The sequence below is a fragment of the Equus quagga genome, chromosome 8 (genome assembly GCF_021613505.1).
Source record: "Equus quagga isolate Etosha38 chromosome 8, UCLA_HA_Equagga_1.0, whole genome shotgun sequence".
NCBI classification, from domain to species: Eukaryota; Metazoa; Chordata; class Mammalia; order Perissodactyla; family Equidae; genus Equus; species Equus quagga.
The window spans coordinates 43,345,257-43,372,389 of record NC_060274.1 but is presented as its reverse complement, the minus strand read 5'-3'; the positions used below and the strand labels follow the sequence as shown (position 1 = coordinate 43,372,389).

At 48.5% G+C, this 27,133-nt stretch overlaps 1 protein-coding gene across 7 annotated transcripts in view; it reads left to right on the top strand.

Moving 5' to 3' along the window:
* The window catches only part of TNS3 (tensin 3), a 259,293-nt gene that overhangs the window by 52,265 nt on the left and 179,895 nt on the right, over positions 1–27,133 (top strand). For 4 of the 7 annotated variants that reach the window (XM_046669123.1, XM_046669122.1, XM_046669121.1 and 1 more), the window contains exon 3: positions 13,620–13,657. The exons of the other annotated variants lie outside the window; for them this stretch is intronic. Coding sequence is in view for 2 of the 4 variants with exons in the window: in XM_046669121.1 (XP_046525077.1) it covers positions 13,620–13,657 (38 nt within the window). In the remaining 2 variants the exon portion in view is untranslated. The remainder of the gene's footprint in view (positions 1–13,619; positions 13,658–27,133) is intronic. 7 annotated transcript variants of the gene reach the window in all.

Below are 27,133 nucleotides of genomic sequence, written 5' to 3'. Positions count from 1 at the left end.
GGCTTGTCTTTTTCCTTCCTAGTTCTTTTTTTGACGGTCTAGGGAGGAGTGCTCTGTGGATAGTTGAGGGTGAATCAAGGGTCTCAGAAATCACACGGCATGGGAGAAACCAAACCGACAGGAATTTTACTGACCTGGATTTTAATGACAAAGAGACTTAAAAAATGTATACCGAACCCCTGCAGAGAAATCTGGAAATTCCATATAGAAGCAGAAACAACTCCAAAGTTTGTAGATCTCTCCCTCTGCTCAAAACTTAGGGAGAGTTGTAAACCTTTCCTTCTTACAAAAGCACAGCTGAGATGCCAGGAATGCTCAGCATGCAGTTTGTGAGGACAAAACATGATAAATTTTGTAAGATTTTAGCAGAGTGCCTAGCATGGAACAGATATGCTGTAAATTGCAATTATTATCAGTATTTTTCTGAGATTTCTTTCGAAGTGACTTCTCTGATGTAGTGGTTAAGACTCTAAGTTCTGCAGCTGTGCTGTCCAACCATGGCCACCAGCCGCACATGGTGGCTCTCGGGCATGTGACACATGGCTGGTCCACGCTGGATGTGCTGGACGTGCAGAGCACACTGGATTCTGCAGTCATAGTGTGACAAAATGATGTAAAATATCTCATTAACAATTGTTTTAACAATGATTACATGTTGAATGATAATATTTCAGATATATTGGGTCAAATGAAATCTATTAATAAAATTAATTTGAAATTACTTATGTGGCTACATTACACCCCGGTCAGAAGCCAAGAGCCGGCCAGATCTGGGTCTGAATGTTGCTCAGCACGCCCGGTCAGACACCCTGGGCTTGCAGAGGGGGTTGGGACCAAGTGCTCTTAGCTCACTAATTACCTGCCACCATCTCCACCGACGAGGTCCTGGGTGCCTGTGAGGAAGTGGGCTGGGGAGGAGAAGGGATCCTGGCATCGCCACCTTTGCCTGGGGAGGGGCAGGTGTCCTGTCCGCACTGATGCCTGGGGACCCAGATCTGTCACTAGGAGCTGACTATGTGGACAGCGTGGACGACAGAGCACAGCCTCTGCTCCCCAGCCTGCCTTTGCTCTGTGCTCGTGGCCACCTCCTGAGCTGGGCCCTTCTCCGTTGGCCACCCTGTGCCTTGCCTTCCCTCCTTCCTAACCTGGATTTGACTCTTTGGCTTGGAGGTCTGCTCTCGTTCTGAGCCACCTTCTCCTGGGCACCCTGCTCCTCTTGCTGTCCCCACTGAGAGAAGGGTGTTTTAACTGTTGGTTAACTTCGTGTGTTTCAAAACATCTGCCTTCGTGGAGAGGGCAAGGGCCCTCCAGGTAAGCCCCTTCCCCAGGCACAAGTTTCTCCCCAGCTGAGACTTACCCGTAGGAGAAGAGTTGTATTCTCTGCATGGGTTTTGCTCTTAGGATTTGCAATGACACCTTTCCTTTCAGGTTTCCTTGTTGATAGTGGGTTGTCCTACATTGCTGGCCAGCGGCCCTTGTAGGGTGAGTGCTCGGATCAGAAGAGGGGCTTGCTGGAGGTCCTGGAGCAAAACAGCGCAGCGGGGGCATGTCTTCCAAGATTTGATGGTTTTGTTTTCAGGGATCGCTAGATCGGCTCCAGATGCAACTCTAGAATTGGCACAGCCCGTGCCTGTCAGGGGAAAGATGCCTTTGCAAGAGACCAGTCTAAGCGGCATAAAAACATTAGAGTTAGGTTTTTATGTGTGTTGCTGTTGTTGTCGTTGGGTATCTTCAAAGGGAGTCATTTTAGCTGTTGTTCTTGTCAGCATTCTGAGGAGCTGGCCTCTCCCCTTCCGCGCGGACATGCCTGTAGATGGGCAGGGGCAGGAGGTGGGGATGCTGCTCACAGACTGGAGCTGGGAGCCTGGCAGAGTCAGGGACTGGCTCCTCCAGAGGCAGCTATGGCCCTGGATGGGCTGCATCTCTTCCCTGGTTCTCAGTCTGATGATCTTTACAATTTGCATGTTGAGTAGTTAATCTCCAGGATTGCTTCCTTTTGTCAGTAAATGTCACTAAACATAGAGACCATAAAAAGAGACCATTTATTAGTTTCGCCTCCTTGTAATTTAAATACATGTCATATGCATTTGTGTGTTAAGCCTGTGTATGTGCCCCCTATAGACAATAAGGCGTGCCTGTTGAGTGTATTATCTAAGTAATCACATGCACCGGCTCTGTGAGGTCTTGGTAGAAGGGCCCTTTCTTTGGCTCATTTTCGGAGAAGCAGCAGGGCATGGTAGAGGGGATCATGGACTATGGAGACAGGTTGCCAGCATTCCCAATTTGTCTCCCTGTGCTTGAACTTTCTTTTAGGGTCATTGTGAGTAACAGATTAAATACCTGTGAAACACAGTGAACATTGACTGGCTCAAGAAAGTGTCCAATAGTGTTAGTGATGCTGATGCTGATGATGTTGTCATTGTTGGTTATGGTGATGAGGGTGACGGTAGTGATGATGATGAGGGTGATGGTGGTGATGATGATGATGGTGATGGTGGTGATGATGCTGTTTATGCTGTTGACGATAATGGTGATTGTGATGGTGATGATAGTGATGATGCTGGTGTGGTGATGGTGGTGATGGCGGTGACGGTGTTGGTGGGGTAAGTTTAGGGGTGTATTCTGTGACTCAGGCCCATATTTTTACTGTTCCTTTTCTGGTTCATTCTTGACTTTCAAGTTCCTTACTTTCACATTTTAACCTCTTATTTTGCCACAAATTTCGTGTGTTGCTAAATTAGAAGAAAAAAACTCATTTTTAAGGAGCTGTTATGCTCGCACGTAGAGGCTCTCTTATCCTTACTTCTGGAACTTTAACTACAGGCAAAGCCAAAGATGGAAATGATGGTGAGCAATGGAGTTAAGTGTCTGGTTATAGTTCGTCTCGTGCTGCTCAAAACCCTGCTGATGTTGCTTTAGCCCTGTGCCCTCACTACGAGTTAGGGCTCTGTGGTAACTTGTTCTCCCTACTTCATTGAGTTCCCTCGGGTGGTTTAACATGGTCCAGTTTCCACTGATAATCCTTTCACAAACCCAGCCTGGTCATATTTTAGATAGGCCAGTGTAGAGCACTGGTATGGGTGACTTTGGTGTTCTGGTACTGAGTGGGTGTCTAGAGTTGTGAGTTCTGGGGGATTTGGCCCCAGGGGAGATGGAGCCAGGAGAAGGCAGAGTCAGACCAAGCAGAAGTGATCTTGTTGGAGAGGTGGTTTGCCTGGATTGAATAGTGGAATAGGAGAGAACAGACTGGAATGGAAAAGAATGGCACAGACTAAAGGAATGCTGTGAAGAGGAACAACTCTAGGAAGGAGCCTGATGGAAATGAAAGTTGAGAAAGGAAGCAAAAAGGAGGCCAGAGGGAAGGTGGAATGGAGGGAGTTTTGTAAGGAAGATTCGATAATGATTTTTTTCCCTTCAGTTAATCTAACATTAAGCACCTGCTAGGATAAAAAGATGAGAAAGTTGTGTGTTGTCTTTGAGGAGCTCACAGTCTCTGGGGAGGAGTCCGCCCTTTGAGGAGCCCACAGTCTGGGGTGAAGTCCTGTGTTTGCAGCCATCAGGTTCTGAGGGAGAAGTCTTGTCTATGAGGAGCTCATAGTCTGAGGGGCACATCCTGTCTTTGAGGAGCTCACAGTCTGAGGCTGGGAGTCCTTCTGTGAGGAGCTCACAATCTATGGGGTGGGGCCTGCTGTTTTGTGAGGAGCTTATAGTCTATGAGGGGAGTCCTGTCTGTGAGGAGCTCAGGGTCTAAGGCGGGTATCCTATCTGTGAGAGCTCACAGTCTACGGGGGGGATCCTGTGTTTGAGGCCATCACAGTCTATGAGGGAGTCTTTTCTGTGAGGAAATCACAGTTTGATGGGGGCATCTTATCTTTGAGGAGCTCACAGTCTGAGGGGGGTGTCTTGTCTCTGAGGTCATCACAAAGTACACACATTAGTTGATTAGAGTTAAAGGCTTGGGTGGATGGGCAGGTCGGTAGGTATATGTGATTCAGTGCTTGCTTTGTGCCAGGTGCTGTATTAGAACCCAGGACATGGTGGCAGTTAGGACCAACAAGTCAAGGAGAGAGCAGTGTGGCCAAGCGGTGAGTGTGGCATTGGGCCCTCTGCCCGGTCCCCTCCTGTCTCATGTAGCCAGTTACTGGGGACGCGGAGAGGCTGGCAAACTTGAGGGTGGATGTGCGAGAAGCAGAGGTGACGCCCAGGGCTCATCTCTCACTTGGTAAATATGTGTGGAGGGTTGTGTAAAAGGTCTGACAAGCTGTGAGACAGTGGCCTGGGTTCCCAAGGCTCCTGGAGACATTCTGAAGAATAGCAGTTCCAAGACAACATGTAAAAATGTCGGGTGTTGCAGGCCAGATGCTGTGGGCAGTTGCCTCTTCAGTGGGAGCCAGGATTCTTCCCAGGACTTTGGAAACCCCGCTTGGACCAGGGAGCCGACTGTGGACGCAGACCCTCGGCGGTGCAGGCAAGCGTCCTTGTCACTGATTCCGGGAAGCCCATGAGAAAGGCGCTCACCACACACCCCTGTCAGACGTGGGGTTAAGCTGGGGGTGGAGAAAGAACAGATCCCTGATGGGAAATGCTTGGAGGAGCCGACTCTGGACCCAGTAGCATGGAACTCCACCAACTTTTTCACTTGACGTTTCCCAGCTTTGCATTTTTGCAAGTCAGTGGATGACAACTGACATCTCCTTTTATTGTATTTTTCAGTTATCTGGTTATGACTGAGGGCTGAGCATCTAAAAAGACACAGAAAACTGTACTATTTGTTTAGTAAAGTAACCTTCCAAATCCTTTGCTCAGTTAAAAAATTATTTTATTTTCTCCTTGATTTCTAAGAATCCATTATATTATAAATATTAATCTTTTAGTGTATTATATTAGGCAGAACATTTGTCAATTTTTTATGGATTTCTGACTTACAGAAATGCCTGTTTCTTCTCATTCTACCTTAATCTGTTGCAAAGGCTCCAGGCAGTTGCTTGTCTGATTTTGTTTGTGGAGCGTTTATCATGTGAAAGTTTTAAGATTTGGCTTGTTCACATCTCCCATCATTTCGTTTAGTTTCTATTTTCATTCCTTATTTAGGAATGCCCTCCCTTCTCCCTGGTCATAAAGACGTTCTACAATATTTTACTACAGTATTCATTTCTGCTTTTCCAATTCTGGTCCAATTTCATGGTTGATTCCTCTGGAATGCATGCTATTTATGCTATTTTCCATGAGTGAGCCAGGTTTCCCAGCATGACTTATTACACCATTCGACGTCTCTTAACCGAGTTGTCACGACGTCTGTCTCCTCTGCTGCGTTCTCACGTGTGGATGGGCCCGTTGCACGAGTCTGTTTTTACAGAGTTTCTTTTATACTGTACAGTTTTATATCTTTTCACTTTGCCCATTATAAGCATTGTCATGTATTAGATTTTTAGAAATCATGATTTTTCAATAGCTACTTAATCTTTTATTTGTGAGTATGTAACTTTTCCTTTTTTCATTGCTTCGGTAACTTCTTTTTTGCATGGCAGAAAGGAATCTTTGGTATCACTTTGTTCCACTCCTCATTACATCAGTGAGAAGAGTGGCATTGTTGTCTCTCCATGTTCTTTTTGCACTTGTTAGCTGTGACTAAGTAGACAGGTCGGGTCTTGCCATCTGCTTCTTCAGTCAATCTCTTTCAACATTGTATTAGGCAGGGTTCTCCAGAGAGAGAACCAAGAGGATGTGTATAGAGAAAGAGATGTGTCATAAGGAATTGGCTCACGTGGATGTGGAGGCTGAGAAGTCCCAAGACCTGCAGCCGGCAAGCTGTTGACCCGGGAGAGCTGATGTGTAGTTCCAGTCCAAGTTCAAAAGCCTGAGAAGACCTGGGTCCCAGTTTGAAGACAGTCAGGCAGAGAGATGGAACTCTTTCTTCTTCTGCCTTTTGTTCTGTTCAGGTCCTCAGTGGATTGGATGTGGCCCACCCTCAGTGGGGAGGACGATCTGATTTGCTCAGTCTGCAGACTCAAATGCTAGTCTTATCCAGAAACACCCTCCCAGACACACCCAGCTGATGTTTGACCAAATATCTGGGCATCTTATGGCCCCGTGAAGTTGACACGTAAAATTAACCATCACAAACATGTTGTTTTGATTGAAGTATTTGAGAAAATCTAGCCCCATACAGATATGTATTTGGAAAAGAAAGCATTTTAATAGCCTTTTCAGATTATTGTGGATATTCTTTTTTGTTACTACACCAAAACTCTAGTGATAGATTCTTAAAGTTTGGTTTCAATGTGGAATCTGGAACTGCTTCAAGGAGCTTTTCCTACTCTGCTCTGTTAGAATCCGTTGGTCTGTCTGGCACCTTGCGTGGATCCTTTACCCGGGCATGACATGACTGTGTAACATCATGCACTGTCATTTGGAAATGACTGGTTCACTGAGTTAAGTGGATCTTCCAAATATTGACACATTTATTGTACAATATCAAGAAAATCCCCACATTTGTTCATATCACTGTCGGTTTTATCAGAAAAGTCTTAGCAGTTGTCAAGCTTGTGTTAATGGACACAAGTCCTCCAAAATTCTGCTTTCCATTTGAAATATCAAATTTTATCATTGGCCAAAATGCTGTCAGCTGCGTTCCTTATCGTGATAGGCACACTTCATTCATTTTTGAAGATGACCACTCAAGTCTGAATGACCGTATGTTGCTGTTGGGAGTTCTTTCCAGTAAGGGTGATGCTCCCTGAGAGACTGGCTAGCGTAGCTGCCAGCTCACACTCTCACTGTGTGACTCCCCAGGCCCACTGTCCTTCGCTGTGCAGAGAAGTGCCCTGGGCCCACGTCCCGTTGGTCTCACAGAAAGCTGAAAAAGTGAGAAGTGAATACTGACTAAGCAGTGGACAGTGAGCACCATATTCCACAGCAAAGAAGCAATACTTCCTAAAATCCCTCTACTGCATACCAAGTATGTAATTGTTCTCAAGAGATGTTAGGCATCTTCTGCTAAGTGTGTTGTCTCCCTGGATAATTTGCTTGGGTGTTGAGGTGGCAAGAGGTGTGTGAACCTGTTGGCAAAATATGACTAGAGGCATAAACCTGTGGAAAATACAGAAGAGAAGGGACCCAAGCTGTATCATGGGGGCGGTTTGGGCATTCATGGGAGGAGAGCTCAGGGTGCCATGAACACAGGGTCGCTTAAGAGTTCTGTGGAGAGAGGTCTGGGGAAGCAGAAAGAACCTTCCAGCAACCTGTGAGCCTGGCATTGGATGGAGGATCTGGGCCTTGAGAGTTATTGGGTGCTCAGCACACAGGAGTGAGGGAAATTGTAGTAAAAAAAACCTCACAAGAAGGAGATGTTTAAAGAACAGAGTTGGTGTAATTCCGTGGAATCTTCAGAAACTGCATGGATAACAAGAGTAGAAGTGGCAACGCAAGGTGCGTCGATGGTGCACCAGCCAGCCCTGTTCTGTACTCTGCACGTGCACTGCGTGTTCTGCTCTCCTCTCAACGACCCACTTCACAGGCGAGGAAGCTGAGCTCCAGATAGTGAGGCCTCTGTCCTCCAGTTTGGAGGATGTGTTAATGATTTCAGCACGAACAAACTGGACAAGGGAATGAAAGGAAATGGGTACCAAGGCAAGTGGGTTTTTTTAAACCAAAGGGACATATTTGCCTTTAGGGTTAATGAGATTCTTTTCATGTAAGTAAGTGAAAATAAGGAGATGCTAAGGAAATTGTAATGAACATATTGTATAATGCATACATTTACTCCGTCTAAATTTAAAACCATCAGTAATGGTTTTAGGAGGCAGAATCACGAGCTTAGAATAACTGCCTAGTGCTGGGCCCAGAAATGGTGAGAGGTACATGTCTGAGTTTCAGTTCGGAATGGGGCACAGAGTCTCTTTGTTTTAGAACCTGCACAAGATTGTGCTCCTTAGACAGACTGCTAGATTTTTTGTTAACTCTGAGTAATTCAAGACTGTTCCTATGATTAAAAGTTGCCTAGGTTTATAAAAGTCCAGTATTTAAAACAAAATACAATAGAAAACCATGAAGAGTCCACCAAAAAACTGTTAGAACTATTAAATTAATTTGGTAAAGTTGTAGCATACAAAATCAACATACAATATTCAGTTGCATTTCTATACACTAAGAAGGAGCTATCTGAAAGAGAAATCAAGGAAGTAATCTAGCTTTCAATAGCATCAAAAACAACAAAATACTTAGGAGTAAATTTAACCAGCAAGGTGAAAGACCTATACACTGAAAACTATAAGATGTTGATGAAGGAAATTGAAGGCCACACAAATAAATGGAAAGATATCCTGTGTTCTTGGATTGGAAGGATTAATATTGTGAAAATGTCCATACTGTGCAAAGTGATTTACAGATTCAGTGCAATCTCTATCAAAATTCTAATGGCATTTTTCACAGAAATAGAAAAATTCCTGAAATTTGTATGGAACCACGAAAGACCCCAAATAGCCAAAGCAACCTGAGAAAGAACAGAACTGGAGGCATCACGCTTCTGATTTCAAACTATATTACAAAGTTGTAGTAATCAAACAGTATGGTACTGACATAAAAACAAATATATAGATCAATAGAACAGACTAGCAAGCTCAGAAATAAACCTACCCCTGTTAGATCAAAGGAGTCAAGAATATATAATGGAGAAAGGACAGTCTCTTCAATAAATGGTGTTGGGAAAACTGGATAACCACATGCAAAAGAATGAACCTGGGCCACTATGTTATACTCTACACAAAAATGAACTCAAATTGGATTAAAGACTTAACTGTAAGATCTGAAACCATAAAACTCCTAGAAGAAACATAGGTGGTAAGCTCCTTGACGTAGGTCTTGGTGATGACTTTTTGGATTTGACACAAAAACCAAAGGCAAAAATCAATAAGTGGGACTACATCAAACTAAAAAGCTTCTGCACAGCAAAGGAAACCATCTACAAAATGAAAAGGCAGTCTACAGAATGGGAGATATTTGCAAATCATATATCTGAGAAAGGATTAATATCCAAAATATATAGAGAACTGAATAGCAAAGAATCCCTAACAATCCAATTAAAAATGGGCAGAGGAACTAAATAGACACTTTTCCAAAGAAGACCTACAAATGACCGACAGGTACATGAAAGGGTGTCAACATCCCTACTCATCAGGGAAATGCAAATCAAAACTACAATGAGAGATCACCTCAGGCCTGTTGGAATGGCTGTCATCAAAAAGACAAGAGTTAGCAAGTTTGTGAGGATGTGGAGAAAAGGGAACCCTTGTGCACTGTTGGTAGAAATGTAAATTGTTGAAGCCACTATGGAAACCAGAGGTTTCTCAAAAGATTAAAATTAGAACTGCCATATGATTCAGCAATTCCACTTCTGAGTATATACCCAAAGAAATAAAATGACAATGTCGAGGAGCTGTCTGCACCCCCATGTTCATTGCAGCATTATTTACAATAGCCAAGCTATGGAAGCGACCTAAGTGTCTGTTGATTGATGAATGGATAAAGAATATGTGGAATTTATATACAGTGGAATATTATTCAGTCATAAAAAAGAATGAAATCTTGCCATTTGTGACAACATGGATGGGCCTTGAGGGCATTATGCTAAGTGAAATAAGTCAGAGAAAGACAACTACAGTATGATTTCACTTATATATGGAAGACAAAATACCAAAATCAAACTTATAGAAAGAGTAGAAGGATGGTTTCCAGAGGCGGGGGCTGGGGAAATAGGGAGATGTCGGTCAATAGTGCAAACTTCTGGTTGTAAGACGAGTAAGTTCTGGGCATCTCCTGTACAGCATAGTGACCATAGTTAACAACGTTCTATTGTATACTTGAAAGTTGCTAAGAGAGTACATCTTAAGCGTTCTCACCACACACATACAAAATGGTAACTGTGTGAGGTGATGGAGGTGTTAATTAACTTGATTGTGGTAAATATTTCACAGTGTATACATCTATCAAATCATCATGTTGTATGCTTTAAATATATACAATTTTGTTTGTCTATTATACCTCAGTAAAGCTGAAAGAAAACAACAACGAAGAATGAGCTGCCAGTGTTGGCTTCTGAGAGAGCAGTAGATGAGAGAGGCTGATGGTCAGAGTAAACGTGTACGTTTTGTCCTTTTGGGCCTGCGTGGTTTGGGGATGCATTTTTGGGGGGAAAGTTCTGGTGCTTTCTGTGGCCTCCCTTCTCCCTGGGACTGCACTACACAGAGAGGTGGTCAGGTAAGGAGGTCCCCCGCTGTGTGCAGCCCTGCTGGACACCGGCTTCTGAAGGCACACCGAGAACAGGCAAGGGTTGGTACACAGCTGCCTGGGGAGTGACGCCTCAGGTCTCACCCCAGTCCCCAGTTGCCCCTCGGTCAATAGGCAGAAGATCGGTAGCTCCTTCATGGGGCACAGTCAAAATTTGGCAATGCCTGTGCAACGAAAGCTTGTCATAGTGCCGTCTGTGCACGGGTGGGTGCTCAGCCTGTTAGTTGCCGTCCCTCCTGTTTGTGTTGCTATTCTCAGAAGCTGTTGACACACAGTGAATGAGGCTGACCCTGGATGAGCTTGGCCCAGTCAGGAGAGGTGGACACACTGAGATTACTTTGAAACGACAAGCCACTGGAGGAGTGCTGGAGAGAAGAAGGTGCCCAAGGGGCTTCTGGAACACTTTTGGGTGCTTAGCCCTGCCTGTGAGGGGCAGGCAGAGAGAGGGAGGGCTTCCTGGTGGAGGAGGCATCTCCTGCCTTCGGTCTTGAAGAAAGAACAAAGTCTGCTTGACACAGGCTGTGTGGAAAATTCTGGGCAGACAGCAGAGCAGGGAGGTGCCTGAGGATGGTGTGAGTGAGCACTGGAGTCAGGGAGGAGAGGCTGGGGTTGCTGTTGGCATCGGCCATGGAGGACTTCAGATCAGTGCTCAGGAGCCTGCACTTTCTCCTTTAGGTGAAAGGATTGGACAGTGAGTCTGAACACTGTTCACTTCAGTGTTTATAATGTGTTTTATAATGTGTTTATAATGTGGCAGGTGCGGCTCGATGAGAAGCTGGGGCCTGGGGCAGAGAGGGGCTGGAATCCCAGCCTGCATAGGCCACAGCTTGGCCCCATCACTCTCCCTGATGGGCTTGTTGTGAAGAGCGATTGCAGTAACACACGGGAAAGCATCTTGCACAGTGCCAGGCGCCTCTCCCACAGGTTGACAGCTGAGTTGCTATTCTGAGGAAAAACCAAGGGACCAGCCCTGTTGATGGCAATTGGGTGGAAAGTCCATAAAACTTTGAGGGTCACCTGCCTGCATACCGGAAACAGGGGGTCCATCTCTCGGGATCTCTGCCTTAGTGCTTGGGTGCTTGATGTAATTTCACGTTAGTTAACCTTTGTGAATGTATTGATTTTGCCCTGCAGTGGCCCATGGCTCTCTTGTGGCCAAGTTGGCCATCTACTATGACTGTCACACCATGGTCACCATGCTTCCACTGACCCTTTTGGGTTGTGTTGGCCCATTGTATTAATTAGTTGCTGCTGCATAACAAATTACCCCAAAAAGTTAACCTGATGTTAGCATCTGTTACTTCTCAGTGTTTCCTTGCATCAGGAATTTGGGAGTTATGTGGCTGGGCAATGCTGGCTCAGGGTCTCTTCAGAGGCTGTGTAATCTGAAGGCTTGACTGGGGCTGGACCGTTTCTGAGGTGGCTCCCTCCCGTGGCTGGCGAGGTGGTGCTGGCTGTTGGCGGGAGGCCTCAGTTCCTCCCACGTGGGCCTCTCCATAGGGCTGCTTCGGTGCCCTCATGACATTGCCCCTGGCTCTCCTCAGAAGAGTTGATCCTGGAGACCAGGGCAGAAGTCACAAGCACTGCCATCCGTCACACTGCCTCATCACACAGACCAGCTTGGCGTCACTGTGGGAGCAGACTTCACATGGGCACAGGCACTTTAGGGTCACTGAGGCCATCTTGGGGGTTGACCCCCGTGGGAGGTTGTGCTCCCGTGCCAGGCTGACAAGTGGCCTGCCTGTTCGATGCAGTGTGTAGGCAGAGCGTCCTGTGGGTCCAGGGGGTCCTTCACCTGCATTTCTGCTCCTTCTCACTTACACAAAGGCCAAGGGCCTCCCACTGTCCCTCCTCTTTGTCTCTGTCCTTGCTGCTGGCCTCCGGCTCCTGGCTGTTCTCCTGTCTGGGATTTTGATCTGGTGTGGAAGCCCCTTTAATTCCAATGGCAAGTGTATCTTGCTTAGGAAATCACTCATCACTTTTGCAGGGCACCCATTAGAAGGTGTGGAATAAATGTTTGTGATCGCAAACCTCAGAGGCATGGAAAGACAATTTAAGAAATAGATCTTGCAAAGATAATAACCCTGGCTGCTCGCCGCTCGAGTTCCAGTAACCACCAGCCGCTGGCCTAGTTACTCTGTCTATTTTATCCTCATTCACTCCTCTCGGACCTTAATGAGTTCGGTATTTCTGTGCTCAGCTCATAGAAAGGAGGGGGACGTGGTGGGGGCTGAAATGTTTGAGCCTTAAAGTGCCGAGCCAGAGTATGGGGCCTGTCTCCTGGCCTCCAAGGTCTTGTTCTTCCAGGGTCCCCACACACTTCCAGATGTCATCGTTTCAAAGCTGGGTCCCTTGAATGGTTCCATTTTGGCATTGCAATAACCCTGGGAGAGGAAAGAGAGGCCCAGAGAGGTCGCTGGCCCTGCCCAGGGCAGCCCAGCTGGACAGGGCCAGGAAACCCCCAGGCACATGCCCCCCACCCAGGTCCTTGTCCCACATCTCACCACTGCTCCCAGGGGTTCACCAAGGATGGGGGAGGTGAGGGAGTGTACCAGAAGAAGCTACTTGGAGCCCACACGGGAACCTGCGATGGGGTTATTCATTCCTCAGTCTCCTTGTCCTGCCCTCTCTGCCTGGAAATGTTGGTGGGGCAGGGCTGCACCCCCAGACACCGTGGGGTGGGAGCAGCTTTCATGTCTTGTCAGCACAGCTGCAGCCTCTGGAGGGCGGGCCTGTGAAATCCGCATTGGTTCCGGCTCTAAATCTGCATTGTTGGGGCCTCCGAACCGACACATGCCACTCTCAGGACACACAATAGCCCGGTTGAAGGATTCCCCCGTAGGAATTTAGACATGGATTTATTCTGACAGTCACTTCTTAGTTGTCGGAAGTGGAAGGAACGTGGAACTCAAATATGCGACTTTCTCGCTAATTTAAAGGCGCCAGTCCTGATTCTTATGGGCATTTTCCAGTTTCTCTTCTTTCCTCAGGGAGAGGCTATAATTTCCAGGCAAACATTACTGCTTTTTACTGCTCAGATTCACCGCCTTTCTTCTTCAGATTTGGCTGCACGCACCCCTGGAAAAGCCAGCCTGTTTGGAACTGCTCCCGAGAATTCCCCGTCTGCGCATCTGAGCCCTTGCTAACAGTGCAGTCGTAGCTGGGTTCTTGCACACCATGTCCACCCCACGCTCTGTTGAAACTCAGCATTGCGTCACAGGGGACAAACCTCCCTCACTCCGGATCTCTTCAAGACTTGAGACAGTTTGGAGATGTAAAAACTTTCGCTGCAGAGACCGTTCAACACACACACATTCTTTCTCTTTCTTTTCCAGCCTGCAAGTATTCGTGCCACAAGAAATGTGAAGCCAAGGTAAGCCTCGCGTTGCTTTCCCATGGGGCTTTTTATGGCCGAATTGGCCTTCGTTGAATGATGTGCATGGAAGGGGGACTGCTTTGGACCGTGGCCACTGAAATGAAACTCTTAAGAAACAGCTATTAGATGCTTTCCGATAGGGTGTATACTTTTCATCTCAGGAATAAACTGAAGAGCTATGAAATCCATGGTTTTAATTATAGAAAATAACTCTGAAGAATTTGGTTTCACCTAAGAATTCAGTAATTTTGTCCTGGCTGTGTCACAGCCCTGTCTCTGTAACAAATGATCCCTTCTTTCTCATTACACGGACAAGCTGCTTTCCAGGGCGGAGAGGGGGCAGGAAGAGGGTGCAGGGCATGCGCCTGGCCTTGAGGATTTTCTGGCTTCTTCGGAGAGTAGTTGTTTGTGGATTGGTTGGGGTTTTCAGGCTGTTGGGGGAGCCTGGGATGGTTGTCCGGCATTTGAACATCCCCTGGAGGGGTTAATTTGCTGAGTGGCCCCACGAAGCACTGGAGGCCCGGGGTGCTTGTTTGGGTTTGGGACTTTGATTGGGGCAAATCGAGGAGGCCTAGAAATGGCATATGGGAAGCTGAGGCATCGAAAGGATGGGGCCCTGGTTTTCCACCTGGATCACTGTGTCTGCACGTCTCACATTTTTCAGGCGTGATGTTGGTCGGAAGTGGAGCCAGAGCACACGTATCAGCCCTGTGGAGTGGCTGGCCCCGTCTTTGTGGGAGCCCAGCAGATGTCCTGCTGGCCGCCCCCGTGGCCGGAGCTCCAGGGAGATGGGATTTTAGAGAGTCTTGGGATTTGTTGCTGCTGTGGACATCGGGGGTCACTAGTTCCTGAGAATTTCCGAGGGGCCTTTGGGCTCTGATTGGAAGGAGCGGGCTGGAAGAGGGCTTCATGCTGTGAGCTGGCTTCTCGTTGGTGTGTCTACCTGGGAGGACTGGGGCTCTGGTGTCCTTCACTCCCCACCGCATGTGTGTGTGCACGCACACACTTCACACTCATACACACAGCATGCATGCACACACATGCATACACACGTGCACATGCACACAATGCACACTCCCACATGCACGCACATACAGGTGCATACACTCACACGTGTATACACACAGACATGCACACACACACTTGGAAGAACTACAGGCGAGTCCAGCCCTATTTTTTTTTTTAAGAGCAAGATTAAATGACATTTCTTTTTAAACTTTTCATGATGGAGAATTTGGGACACATGCAGAAGTAGAGAGGCTAGTACAGAGCTCTGTGCAACACTGTTACTCAGGCCTGCAACCCATCCTGTCCTCTCCAGACCCCCTCCTCTGCCTCTTCCGAGAAGTCACACGATATGTGTTTTGAGCCGGATCAGGAAAGACGCCCGCCCATGGTGGGGTTTCGGGGCACTTCTGCTGTCACTCTCGGTCTCACTCTGGAGAAGGCTTCCCCTTTCCTGCAGGGCCCGGAGTCCCGCCCTCACGCTCATGGAGCGGCTGATTTCCCAGCCTGGTTTATTTTAGGTCTGCTTTGCCCACATGTATCCTCTTCTCTCGCGTGTCCCAGGTACTGTTGATGGAAATGAGTGTGCGGAGCAGAGATGCCCGTATGCAGTGGAGAGTGGGGAAAATACCACCTGGGAGAATGTTCCTGATTTCACAGAGGGTTTTTCCCCATCCCCCTCATGAGGATTTAGGTGTCCTCCACCTCCGAGGGTCTCGGTTATAGTGAGCCTCGTCCTGCGTAGCTTCTGTCTCGTCACCACAGTGGGACAGATGGGGAGAGCCATGCCCAGAGGCACTGCCTGTCCTGTGTCATTCCTCCACGTGTGTGCATGTGTGTGCACGTGAGTGTGTATGCATATGTTTGTGTATGTCTGGGTGTGTGTTGTGGGAGTGTGTGTGAGTATGCGCCTCTGCCTGTGACAGTGGCCATTCCTGACCTGCAGCTGCTGTGGGCACCATTTCTTCAGGGGGCCCAGTGCCAACTACTTAGGGAATTCAATTCTTTGGTTGAAAGAACATTCCAAAAGTCTTAGCTATCACTGATTATGGCATTTCTAACTGCAGTAATTGGCAGTTTGCTGAGAGGTAGATGAGCTTTTACTTTTGTTAGATCGTGGTCGGGGGAAATGTATCCATATTCATTTTTTTCACTGATGCAGCTTTGAATGCCAAGAGAGAGTGCCACCGGCAATAACAAAGCCCCTTCTTATTCCAAGGCTGTTGTGGATACGAGGGCCCTAAGTTCTCAGCTGCCCCTGGAGATGAGCAGGGGGCGGCTCAGTGTCCCAGGAGCTGGGATGTGGTTCTCCTTGACAATTTGGGTCCTTGGTTACCGCATGTGTTATGTAACCGTGCGGGCTCCCTAAATGCAGGCGTGCCCTGATTTCCTGGGAGACAGTGAAGCTTTGGCGGAGGACACAGGCTTTGGCCTAATGTGCGGCCCTGTCTGGCCACTTACTGACTCGGGGATGGTATGTGCCGAGGGTCCCCTCTGTGATGGGAGCCCATGTGCCTATGTCTGGAGGTGGGAACACCCAAGGAGTGACGGCAGCCGAGGGTGCAGCACGTGCCCCAGAGCATGTTATTGTGTTAGTGTGGGGTGAAACCCATTGTCATTGTCATTGCCCTAGTGTGCCAGGCCACCGTCACAGAGTCCCACTCAGGCCTAGGATGTCCCCTCCATAGGGTGGATGATGTGGAGAGAGCCATTGGGGCTGAGCCGGGGGCTCAGGCAGGGAAACCTAGTCATGAGCTGGGTTGCTAGAGGCCCTGATGGACCGAGGTCACTCTCTTCCTGGCCATCAGGCAGTGTGTAAGGCTGTGGGTCAGAGGGCACACTGAAGCAGAGACCTGGGCTTTAGTCCCAGCAGGGGCTTCTTGTCTGCTGGAGCAGCTCCAGTTATGCCTAGCCTCAGTTTCTTCGTGTATAAAATGGATGAATAATACTTTTATGATCCAGCTGGAAATGGCTTGCTCTTAGCTGTTAATTTTGGTAATGTTAATTATTAGGCTTTGGGGAAGTCAAATAATTTATGTATAATTACTGGAAAGTCTGGGATTCCAAATATTTTGCTCCCTTGGAGGCTGTGCTTGTTCACTGGAGCCCTTTGAGCTGTTTGGGCATCGTGACTTGACTTTCCTGGCCACTGGTTGATTCATTGGCAAGAGAAGAAAGGAAGTAGGAGAAATAACCTGGTTTTAAGAAGGCAGATGATGGTGAGGAGACATGGGGGGATGGGGTCCCTGGTGGTGCCCCTGAAGTGAGACAAAGGCAGGGTTCTGTTCAGCTTGGGCCAGTGGGCAGGAGCACCATGAAAATGGGAATCACATCCTTGCTGCTCGAGGCCCCAGGCATTGGTCCCTGCACGTCTGCCCATCCCAATACCTGCCCACAGGTAGAGGCACGTCCAGTTCAGGCTGCTAAGTATTGTCTTGGCTCATCAGAAGGTATATAGACCTCCAGATGATTTTTGGCAAATGTAAGGACCCCACATATGGACCAAACAGTGAGTTGGCGGAGCTGGAACGTGCACACGGTGGTGTGGAGCACCACCTCCTGGAGGGTCCCCGCACCAGCCTGGCCTGAGCCACCTGCCATCTGGCTCAGAAGGTGTTGTAGGACTCCTTTGTTCTTTCCTTGGCCTGCATACCTTGCTGTCAAGGGCCAGCTCTCTTCTTCTTTTACTGGACACACTTTGATCGTTGGAGATAAAGGCTTGGACCTTGGGTGCTGCCCACCTTGGTGAGATGGGAGCCAGCTTTCAGCACAGGAGAGGACTCCCAGGCTCTGCCCAGCCTCTGGCTCCTGCAGGGGCCTCTTCTCCCTTTGTCCTCGTTGTGGCTGTCACGTTGCCTAAGCTGGGAGCTGTCACCTCCACCTCCAACTAGAAGCAGAGCTCTTTCTGATAGACATGCTGCTCCTCTTTCTGAAGAGAGAGCGTAAGAGGCAGACGTGACTACGTGGGGATGTGGAAGGAGCCTCCCAGAAGCCCACCAGCCAGCCTTGATCTGCTAGGGAAGCGCCCGGCCTTCCTACAGCTCTGGGTCCGGGCTGCCCGCCCTGTGCCCGCTCTGTGCCATTAACAGGCTTGGGCACTGTGAGCATGTGGGCAAGGAATGCATCTGGTTGTGCTCAGTGCCACAGTATTCAAGATGGAGGGGACCACCTTCATGTCCCCATGGGATGTCGGTGGTGGCCTTTATTCATTGGGACCCCTCGGTCCCACTTGTTCACGGAGAACAAATGACCTGCATTTGTTAGTAAAAGGGCAGGACTGAGAAGTTTTCCATAGAAAGCAGCTAGCCCCGTGAGCACAGAACTTGCAAGGGTCTGTGTGTTCGTCACTCCTCAGCTCCCACGTATGCCTCCTGTGGCTTCCAGCAGCGTGGTAACCTCATCTGAAACCTGGAAGGCAATTGCTGTCTGACAGGGTGGTTTTGGGGTGATGTGAGATCACAGATCTAAATATCTAGCCCAGCAGCTGGTTTATATGTGCTCGGAAGTAACAGAAATCAGCCAAATTACTGAGGGATTATCAATAGCCTGCTGAGTGCCTTGCTGTTTTATCGTTTAATTATCACAGCCTCCCTCGGAGGTAATCCTGTTCTTGACCCCGTCTTAAGGTGACGGCTGAGACTTGAGGGGGCCACAGTGCCCGCCTGGTGGACAGGGCCGGGCCCCAGTGCCATGTCCTACCCCAGCCCGAGCTGCAGACGCTGCGCCCTGGCCTCTCTCCTGGTCTCTGCGAATGTTTACACGTTCCTCCCTCCCCCTTACTCCCCACTCCTTGCACTAAGGCAGGAGGCAGTTAATTTTTAAACTGGCCAGTTCAACAAACATTTCCTGATTTCCCTCTAGGCCAGGCACTGAGCTGGTGCCCCAAAGTAGTTCCCTGACCACGGGTCCGTTTTGGGCTAGAGAATTCCATTGATCCACCTGTGTTTGACAGACGTGTGTGTGTGTTAATATTGGACAGCTGATTTTTGTTTGTTTTTTAAAATTAATAGGTGTTTTTTAGAGTAGTTTTAGGTTCACAGCAAAATCGAGGGGAAAATACAGAGAATTCACTCTTACATAGAGCCTCTCCCACCGTCAGCATGTGCATGTTACAATCGACCAGCCAGTTTGGATACATTGTTATTAACTGAAGTCCATAGTTTACATTAGGGTTCACTCTTGGTGTTGTGCGTTCTATGGGTTTGGACAAATGTATAATGATGTGTATCCACTATCCATTATAGTTTCACGCAGTTCACCGCCCTGAAAACCACTGTGCTTCACGGATTCATCCATCACACCCCCAACCCCTGGAAACTACTAATCTTTTTGCTGTCTACATAGTTTGGCTTTTCTGGAAGGTCATAGAGTTGGAATCACACAGTATGCAGCCTTTTCAGATTGGCTTCTTTCACTTAGTATTATGCATTTAAGGTTCCATTATGTCTTTTCATGGGCTGAGAGCTCATTTCTTTTTATTGCTGTGTAATATTCCGTTGTCTGGATGTCCACAGTTTTTTTTTATCCATCCACCTACTGAAGGACATCTTGGGGTTGCTTCCATGTCTTGTGTTTAACTTCTGTGAGTTGTCGCTGGAGTCAGAAGAGGCGTTAAGCATTTTTTAATTTTGTTCTTCCAAAGGGCGCTTTTCTTTCCTTTTCCATAAGATCCCTTTCCTAGTAGGCTGTCCTCACCAATCTTTTTTTGAGTCACTCCAATGAGAAAAGTCACCTTAACCTCACTTGAGGTACGTTCATGGCTGTGGCTGTTTTCCTACCAGGAACTGTTATTCTGAGGCTCAGCATCTGGGAAATGGCCCCCCATGTGGCTTCCTGCTGACAGAAGCCACGGCACGGGCTCTGGGTTTTCTCTTAAAGTCCACGTGTATCTGTGTCAGGAAAGGGTGTGCTACTTTATACAAGCAGGGCAGTTTCCTGTGTACAGGAATTAATGTTTTTAAACCCAAAATAATCTGGGCCCCCAACAGGAGCATTGACTGCGGGGTCTTGGAGCTGTCTTGGACTTGAAGGTGGCCAGCAGGATGGAGCCACTGTTAACTGGAGAAGCTTGTCCACTGAATGCCTCTGCCGGCAGCAGTTCTGGCATCTCCTTCCATGGGCACCATTCTGCACACTGTCTCTGGGGGGTCCCACAGGGACCTGCTAAGCGCTGCACAGGCGAGCAGCCACTGTGTCACCGTTTTACACTGGAGGAAAGAGAGGCTTCTGAAGCTGGTGGTGGCCGATGGAGGGTGACAGGACCGTGTGGCTTGTGTAGTTGTGTCATTCTGACTTCATCATTTGCTCTTTAGTGCAGCCTGGGTTTTAGCTATGGTTACGTAGGGTTTACTAGCTCTGCCTGAAAAAAGCCCAGAAGGGAATTATAATCTTCTTTTGAAATAACACATTTATTTTAAATGTCATTTAATTAAAAATCTGTCTTGTTTTCTCTAAATCGCCACTTTTCATTGCACGTTGTGCTGTGGCTGATAAGCAGACCTCCACACACGTCTCACAGGAGGCTGCCCTTCCCCACCGCACTGTTCGGCCGAACGGCTGCTCACCTGTTAGCGGGCTCGTCCATCCGGCTGGAGGCGGGGAGGGCAGCCGGAGAGCCTGGCCCTCCGCAAGGCCAAGTGCACTTTGCTGTTTAGATGGGGACGTTTGAAGTGCCCTTGGAGCCTACTTCGGAGCCGGATGCTTCTCCCTCCAGCACCGGTTCTAACCTGAGGAAGTGGCCTCCCACAGCCATCCACTCACCATGCGTTGTGTTGTGGGGGCCGCTAGGCCTGGTTGTCACAAATTCTTGGCTAGCCATGTCTCCTGTGAGGGGAGGGGACTGAGCCTGGGTGTTGCTCAAGTTTGTTAGAATTGCTTTTGCAAATGCCGTCAGAGCTGAGATCACATGTTTCTGCGACTCCATTAGTGGTGGGCTCTAGGCTTTTGGGGAAGACTTGACTTTTGATAAATCCCACAATCGTCGGCACCAGAATGCTATGCAGAGCCAGCTCCTGCCTTCAGGACTGGCATCTTCCCTCAAGGCTTGACTCAGACCTGAAGTCAGCTCCAAGAGAGTTTTAGTGTTGTCAGTTTTGTTTTAATTAATGACAGAATTATTGGAATATTTGCATAGTGTCATAAGGTGACTTTTGAAGAGCTGCTGTCATTTAAATGTGTACATTCTGGAAGCTTCCTTCAAAAATAGCTCTTCCTGCACAGTCATATTCAGCCAGTTCATTGTATGGTCCTTTCCAGAGAGACCACGTGAGTGAGGCCTGCATGACCAGTTAGCCAGTGCCCTGTGTCCCCCACATCAGCCGGACTCAGGGATGGTTTGAAATATTTTTAGCAAATTAATTCTGGTTTATTATTGGACTCACTTGGTGCAAAGGGGACTTGGTTACATGTGAGATGATCAAATGCAGTCTGTGTGAGTCTTTCCCGAGCCTGAAATACAGCATGGAGGAGGTGGAACTACAATTCAAGCAAGCGGGCTCGCTGAGGCCCCGGAGGGGCAAGTCATGGGCACCTGGCTGCAGGGCTGCAGGAGGACGGTGCCATCTGACCTCACGAGCCAGGCTTTCATGACACAATAAGGGCACCTGGGAATATGAGGCCACTCCGTTCAAAACAGACGACACTCTCAGGATGACAGTCACAAATGTGTGACCATTTGTCCTGGCCCTGTCACGCCCAGCAGGGCAGGAGCCCGGCTGTGGAGGGTGTCCGATGCAGCCTGGGGGAGGGACGTCCGGGTTGGGCTGCCCTGGGGCCAGGCTGCATGGGCACATGTTGCTCATGCATAAACAAAAACAACAAAAAGCACTTGGTGAACATTTTCCTTCTCTCTTGAGTGTTATGACCTGATTCGCCAGTTCATGAACCTCCATAAAAGGTGATTATTTGTTTCCTTGCTCCCGTCCTCTTTTTGGGAGAACAGGTGTAGAAAGTGGAAATTTCCATGCGTAGCTGTCAGAAGCAGCCCCCAAAGCCTGGGATGCACAGCAGAGGTATGAGTTCTGGCTGCCCTGTGGTAGCTGCATGACCTTGGGCCTCGGGCTCTTTCTCCACCAGATAGGAATGAAAATGCCTCGTTCCCACCTGGGGGCTTGGCATGCTTTCTGGGTATGGCAGCAGTGTTCCTTTAACATCACCAGACTGGTCCGCTCCTTGCCCTGCTTCCGTGCTGATGCGGTCTGCTCTGGCGTCCAGCGGCCTGATCTTGGCGGACGCAAGTTTTAGGGACTTTCCTGGTGGTTTTTGGGGGTTGTGCTCCAGCTTTGGCCAGGAGACCACATTCCGGCCGTGAGAGAAGGTTCTGAGCTGGATCTTGTTCTCTGAGGTCACCTCCCTACTGCCCATTCCATCCATCTTCCAGGCCCCGCATTCGGGCTGGGAGTGGTGATCAGAGCCCTACACTGACTTCATTGTCCCCTTCTTCCCCTGTCAGGGAGGACATGCAGGTGGGCTTGGGGGACCCCTGTAGGCTTCGTCCTCAGGGCGGTGGCCTTGGGCCTGTTCCCACTGTACCTGCAGACACTCTGTGCCTTGTGGCAGCTCACCCAGGGCACAGGTGTCCGGGGACAGCCATGCCACTGGTCAGAGCCCCTTGAGGACACAGGGCCAGCACTGAGGTCAGGACCATGAATGTGGCGTACCCACCTTTCTGGTGACCACTGGTGTGCATCTGGGAGTGTTTCATGGGGTCTGTGTGGGCATCTTTGTGCCTCTCATTTGAAATTTCTTGTTGTACATGGAGAAGAACATTTCTAATCTAGTTGCTGGTTTTATTTTTGGGTGGCTGCTTCTGGAACATAGATTTTTTGGTATTGAAAACCCTATTTCTCTTTTTTTCAGCTACATTATTAGCCACAGGATGAAAACAGTTAACTAATCATTCGAGTTCCCACCTCCAAATTTTAGTTTGTAAAATTAAACTCCAGTTTACCTTGTGCTTTGTTTTTTCTCTTGTACAGCTATTTATTTTGAGCAGGAATTCAGGAAGTGCCTGCCTCCCCTTTGCCTTCAGGCACAGAAATAGCTCATGGGTGCCCTTTCCCCGCCTCCCAGGAGCCCCCACACAGTTCTTTTTTGTGTGTTTCTAGGCGTTTTTGACTCTGGCCTTCTCAGGCACCATGTGTCTCTCCGCGCCATTCACTCCTCATTCCCCCCGGGAACTTTCCTGACCAGGCATGGGTCCCTTCTGTGCACGAGAATCCAGCCTCTTAGCCTCCCCTGCCCCTGCTCGGACCATCTTTATGATAATAAATTCATAACTGCTGCTTTTCTGGAGGGTGGGGGAGGACAGAGTGTCTGAATGACTAAAACTGGCTATGAAGTCAGAAATTCTGATAGACTGAAATTCTGATAGAATCAGAAGTCTGATTCTGGAGTCTATCTAAAACATTTTTGTCCTTTCACAGACTTCTTTACTTTGAAAAAGCATTTTGCGGGGAGTTGACTGGCCTCGAGGCCCCTTGGAAAGCTTCGTGCTGCCCAGCGAGCGTGGGGACCTCATTCCCGTGGGGGACAGGACAGCGGGAAGGAGCTCATGGGCATTTTAAGGTGGACCCTCTGGACCTGCGTCCCGGTGGATGGGGAGGGGGCTGCAGGCACTGCTCAGGCTTTCAGTCGCGGATTCTGGGTGGAGAGTGACGCTGTCAGCAGGAGTTTGTAAACGTGGATGGAAGTTCAGCTTCATTCAGGGTGAACCGGTGTGAGTTTAGTGGCTATGTTTGTGTGGACAGTTGGAGTGAGCTAGCTGACCATATGCAGCCTAATGCTAAATTAAAAAAAATTTTAAGATTTGATGATAAGTTGTGCACTATTAAAATTTCTCATTTCCTTCCCTTGTCAGCCCTTCCCTGAATCAAAGGAGAGTTGGTGGAAACCAAAGTATTCATTGTACTCTTTTTAGACACTTTCAACAAAATGATTTTGGGGAAATTCTCTCAGTATCCTCCTTGTGGAATGTACCATTTTTGTTCTTAAATAACTGTTGTTTATGTTTGTGCCTTTTCTTTCTCTTTGTAACCAGAGGGAGGTGTTAAAAAAGTCATGAGGGGCTCACATCATATCTAACCCTGCTCATAAAGAGAAACAAAAGTGCACGCTTCACTGGCACAGCTCATTGTCCCGTTTCTCCTGGCTCCGTTCACCTGGCCACAGAGCTGCTCCTGTTGAGCCTGGTCTGGTTGAGGGGTAAAGCCTGAGGGAGACCGTTCTTACGCCGCGTCTCCTGGTCTGCAGAGATGTCCTTCCCACACTGTTGTCTGTGTAAAGTGTGAGAGGAGGAAGGGGCTTGGTCGGGGAGGGGGGGGAGTTTGATGGGGAGAGGACAGTGGAGTCTGGTGGGAGGAGGAGGGGAACTTGGTGGGGGAGAGAGAGAAGGGGCTTGGTGGGGGGACAGGAGGAGGGGGCTTGGTGGGGAGAGGGTAGGGCTTGGTGGGGGGACAGGAGGTGGGGGCTTGGTGGGGACAGGGTAGGGCTTGGTGGGGGGACAGGAGGTGGGGGCTTGGTGCTCCTTGGTCCACCACTGGCATTGAGAGCGCCTTCTCCATCAGCTTGTGGTATCTTGCCACTGTGTGCTGTATAAAATGCCACTGTAGAGCTGCCCTCCCCCCTTGGGACACAGTGAAGGATGGTGCTCGTCTGCTGTGCCCAGGTTCTGTGAATCTCCTGGCACGTAGCTCTCATTCCCCTCCCTGCCCTCTATTCAGTTCCCTCTTGATGGGGACGCGGCAAAGTCATCTTCTAAAGAGCCTCGTGAGCCTCCCATTTTTGAAGACACACCTACTGCGCTCCTCCTTTCCAGGGAAGCATTGGAAATAACGCAGGGATTATTGGAGAGGTCATGGTCAGTCTCTTCCTGCTAATTAAGACATGAATTATTCACCAGCATCAGTACTTTCATTATTATTAATGCCCAATCACTTGTGACGCATTGCTAGGCTGCGCATGATGTAGCTGGAGAGTAATGACTGATTTTGAGACCTGGATTTTTCTCGTGGAAATGGATCCAGTAATTTGGTGCAGTTAAATCTTGACCCTTGGTATTTTAAATGACCAAAAAAACAAGAAAGATTTTCAAAAGTCTTCTTAAACGTATTATTATGTCCTATCTTTCTTCAGTTAAGTTGGATTTATGAGTTGTTCTTCTGGTTCTTTAGCAAGCCATTTGCATCTTATCAATTATTCTATGTCATCTTTCTCTCTTTTCAAAAAGATAAGACGCAGGGATCTGGTAAGTGCCTGTGCCGAGACGTCTATAGACCCCGATTCTGGTCTGGTCTAATTAGCAGGGGTCCTGGACCATTTTACCTCTGAAAAGCTCAGCTTCCTCAGCTATAAAGTGAGGGCATCAGTGAGACGCCAGGCCTCCCTATCCAGCCTAATCTTGTAAGACGGACTCAGGCACAGGATCTTGAGTCAGTCGCTGAGCACGCATCCTCTCATGGGCACAGGTGGTTCTGAAAAGTGTCCTTCCCGGCCCCCTTGAGAAGAATTCTTGGGACATTTTTCCAGCAACATGAGATTTCTGATCTGGGACAAATAGTGGTAACGAGATGAATGCAGAGCAGTATTTTATTGTTTTAATTTTATGATATTTCCTGTGAGTGGTGACGGTTGTTTGTCTGAACCCAGGGAAGACGCGGCCCTGACCAGATGGGCCTTGTGCCTCACTTGGGTGAAGGAGGTGGCTTTTGAGCAGTCATACGACGTGAGTAAGTGTGTGACGAAGTGGCTCCAACGGGAGCACATAGCGGGCTTGGCTCACTCATCTGGGACAGGCGCGTGACTGTGTTCTCTCTGAAAATCGTGTGCATCTCAGAGCTGCATGGGGAGAGCAGTGTGACCCTGAGAGCTGAGCAGAGCTGAGGCTGAGAGCTGGGAAGGCCTGCGGCTTGTCTTTCTAACTTTTTAAAAACAACTGCACCAAGTGGTCTCCACGAGCTGCTTGTTAACTTTCAGGAGAAATGTAATGAGTGACTCCAGTGACTTCCTCTCTCTCTTGTGCTCCCCCATGTGAGGCTGGCTGGCCAAGAGGCGTGATTGCGTCTGTAGGGTGGCGTGTTTTCTCATGGGGATTAGACAGGCTAAATTGGGCTTTAACGCACAGTGAGAGAACAGAGTCTGTGAGGAATGTGAACCTAATTAGGGATTCCAGGGTCACGCCTGACAGAGGAACTCAGAAGCACGGTTAAGGAAAGTGCTTGAAGGAGGCAAATAAGTTAATAAACTCTACAGTGTCAGCGTTTCATGCAGCCACTCTGCGTAGACTCTGGCGCTGTTTGCAGGTTTGTGTTGAAAGTCAGCCTCTCCCCGGAGCTCCCCAACCTCAGAGGAGCATTTCCAGGTAGCCTTGAATGAGGAACCAGGCTACCTGCCCATGTCACAGCCCTCCTGGGCCCTGCCTAGAGGACCCTGCTCCCAGTGGACTCGTAACAGGTCCTGTGTTGACTTTGGTCCTCCGCTGCCCTCTCAGACCTTTGATGGTGGGTGCTGTGGGCCGGATGTGCCCTCCCCCTCAAAATGCAGTGGTTGGATTCCTAAAGCCCAGGACCTTGGAATGGGACCGTATTTGGAGATAGGCTTTTCAAAGAGGTGATTAAGTTAAAATGAGGCCGTTAGGGTGGGTCCTGATCCAGTCTGACTGGTGTCCTTATACGAAGAGGAGATGAAGACACAGAGGGAGGACCATACGAGGACACAGGGAGAAGATAGCTGTCTACACGCCATAGAGAGAGGCCTCAGGAGCAGCCAGCCCTCTGATACCTTGACCTCGGACTTCTAGCCTCCAGAACTGGGAGAAAACAAATCTCTGCTGTTTATGCTGCCCACTCTGTGGTATTTGTTAAGGCAGCCCACACTAAGACAGTTGGTACCCAAGCGGGTGTGCCCCCTCTCAGAATGTCAGCGCCGGTGGGGAGGGGGGCTTCCCTCTTTTCATTATTCTGCCCCCTATTTATGATAAATGGTAATAATGGAAGTAAAAATAGTTGAACCTTTTTTTCCTCACTTATGTAATGGATGCTTAAAAACATCTTGCTGGTTTCCTGATCAGTAACGTACAACACAAGGAGTGAAAGCTATAAGATAATAAAAGATAAAAACAGTAATAAAGATTCTGCCCCATGAGGAAAGCCCCCATCTCAGGACTGCTGCTCTGTGGGGAGATGAGCAGTGTCGCCCCCCCCCCCCCATGCTGTGAAGCCCCTGTGGCCAGTGGACATGTCACGTCTGTGTCCATCTCCCAGCGCCTGGTTCAGAGCAGGAGAGGGAAAAGGTGGCCTGTGACTATTGTTAGGATTTGGGAAGGAAAGGGGTGCCATCCTGGTCTCATTATGAATTCCCTTCATCGAATATCACCTTTGTAAAGATAAGGCAAAGGTAAACTTCACTCCACATTTTGCACAGCTTATGTTAGAATTCAAATTATTGTGCTAAAGAGATTTTATTGAATGCTAG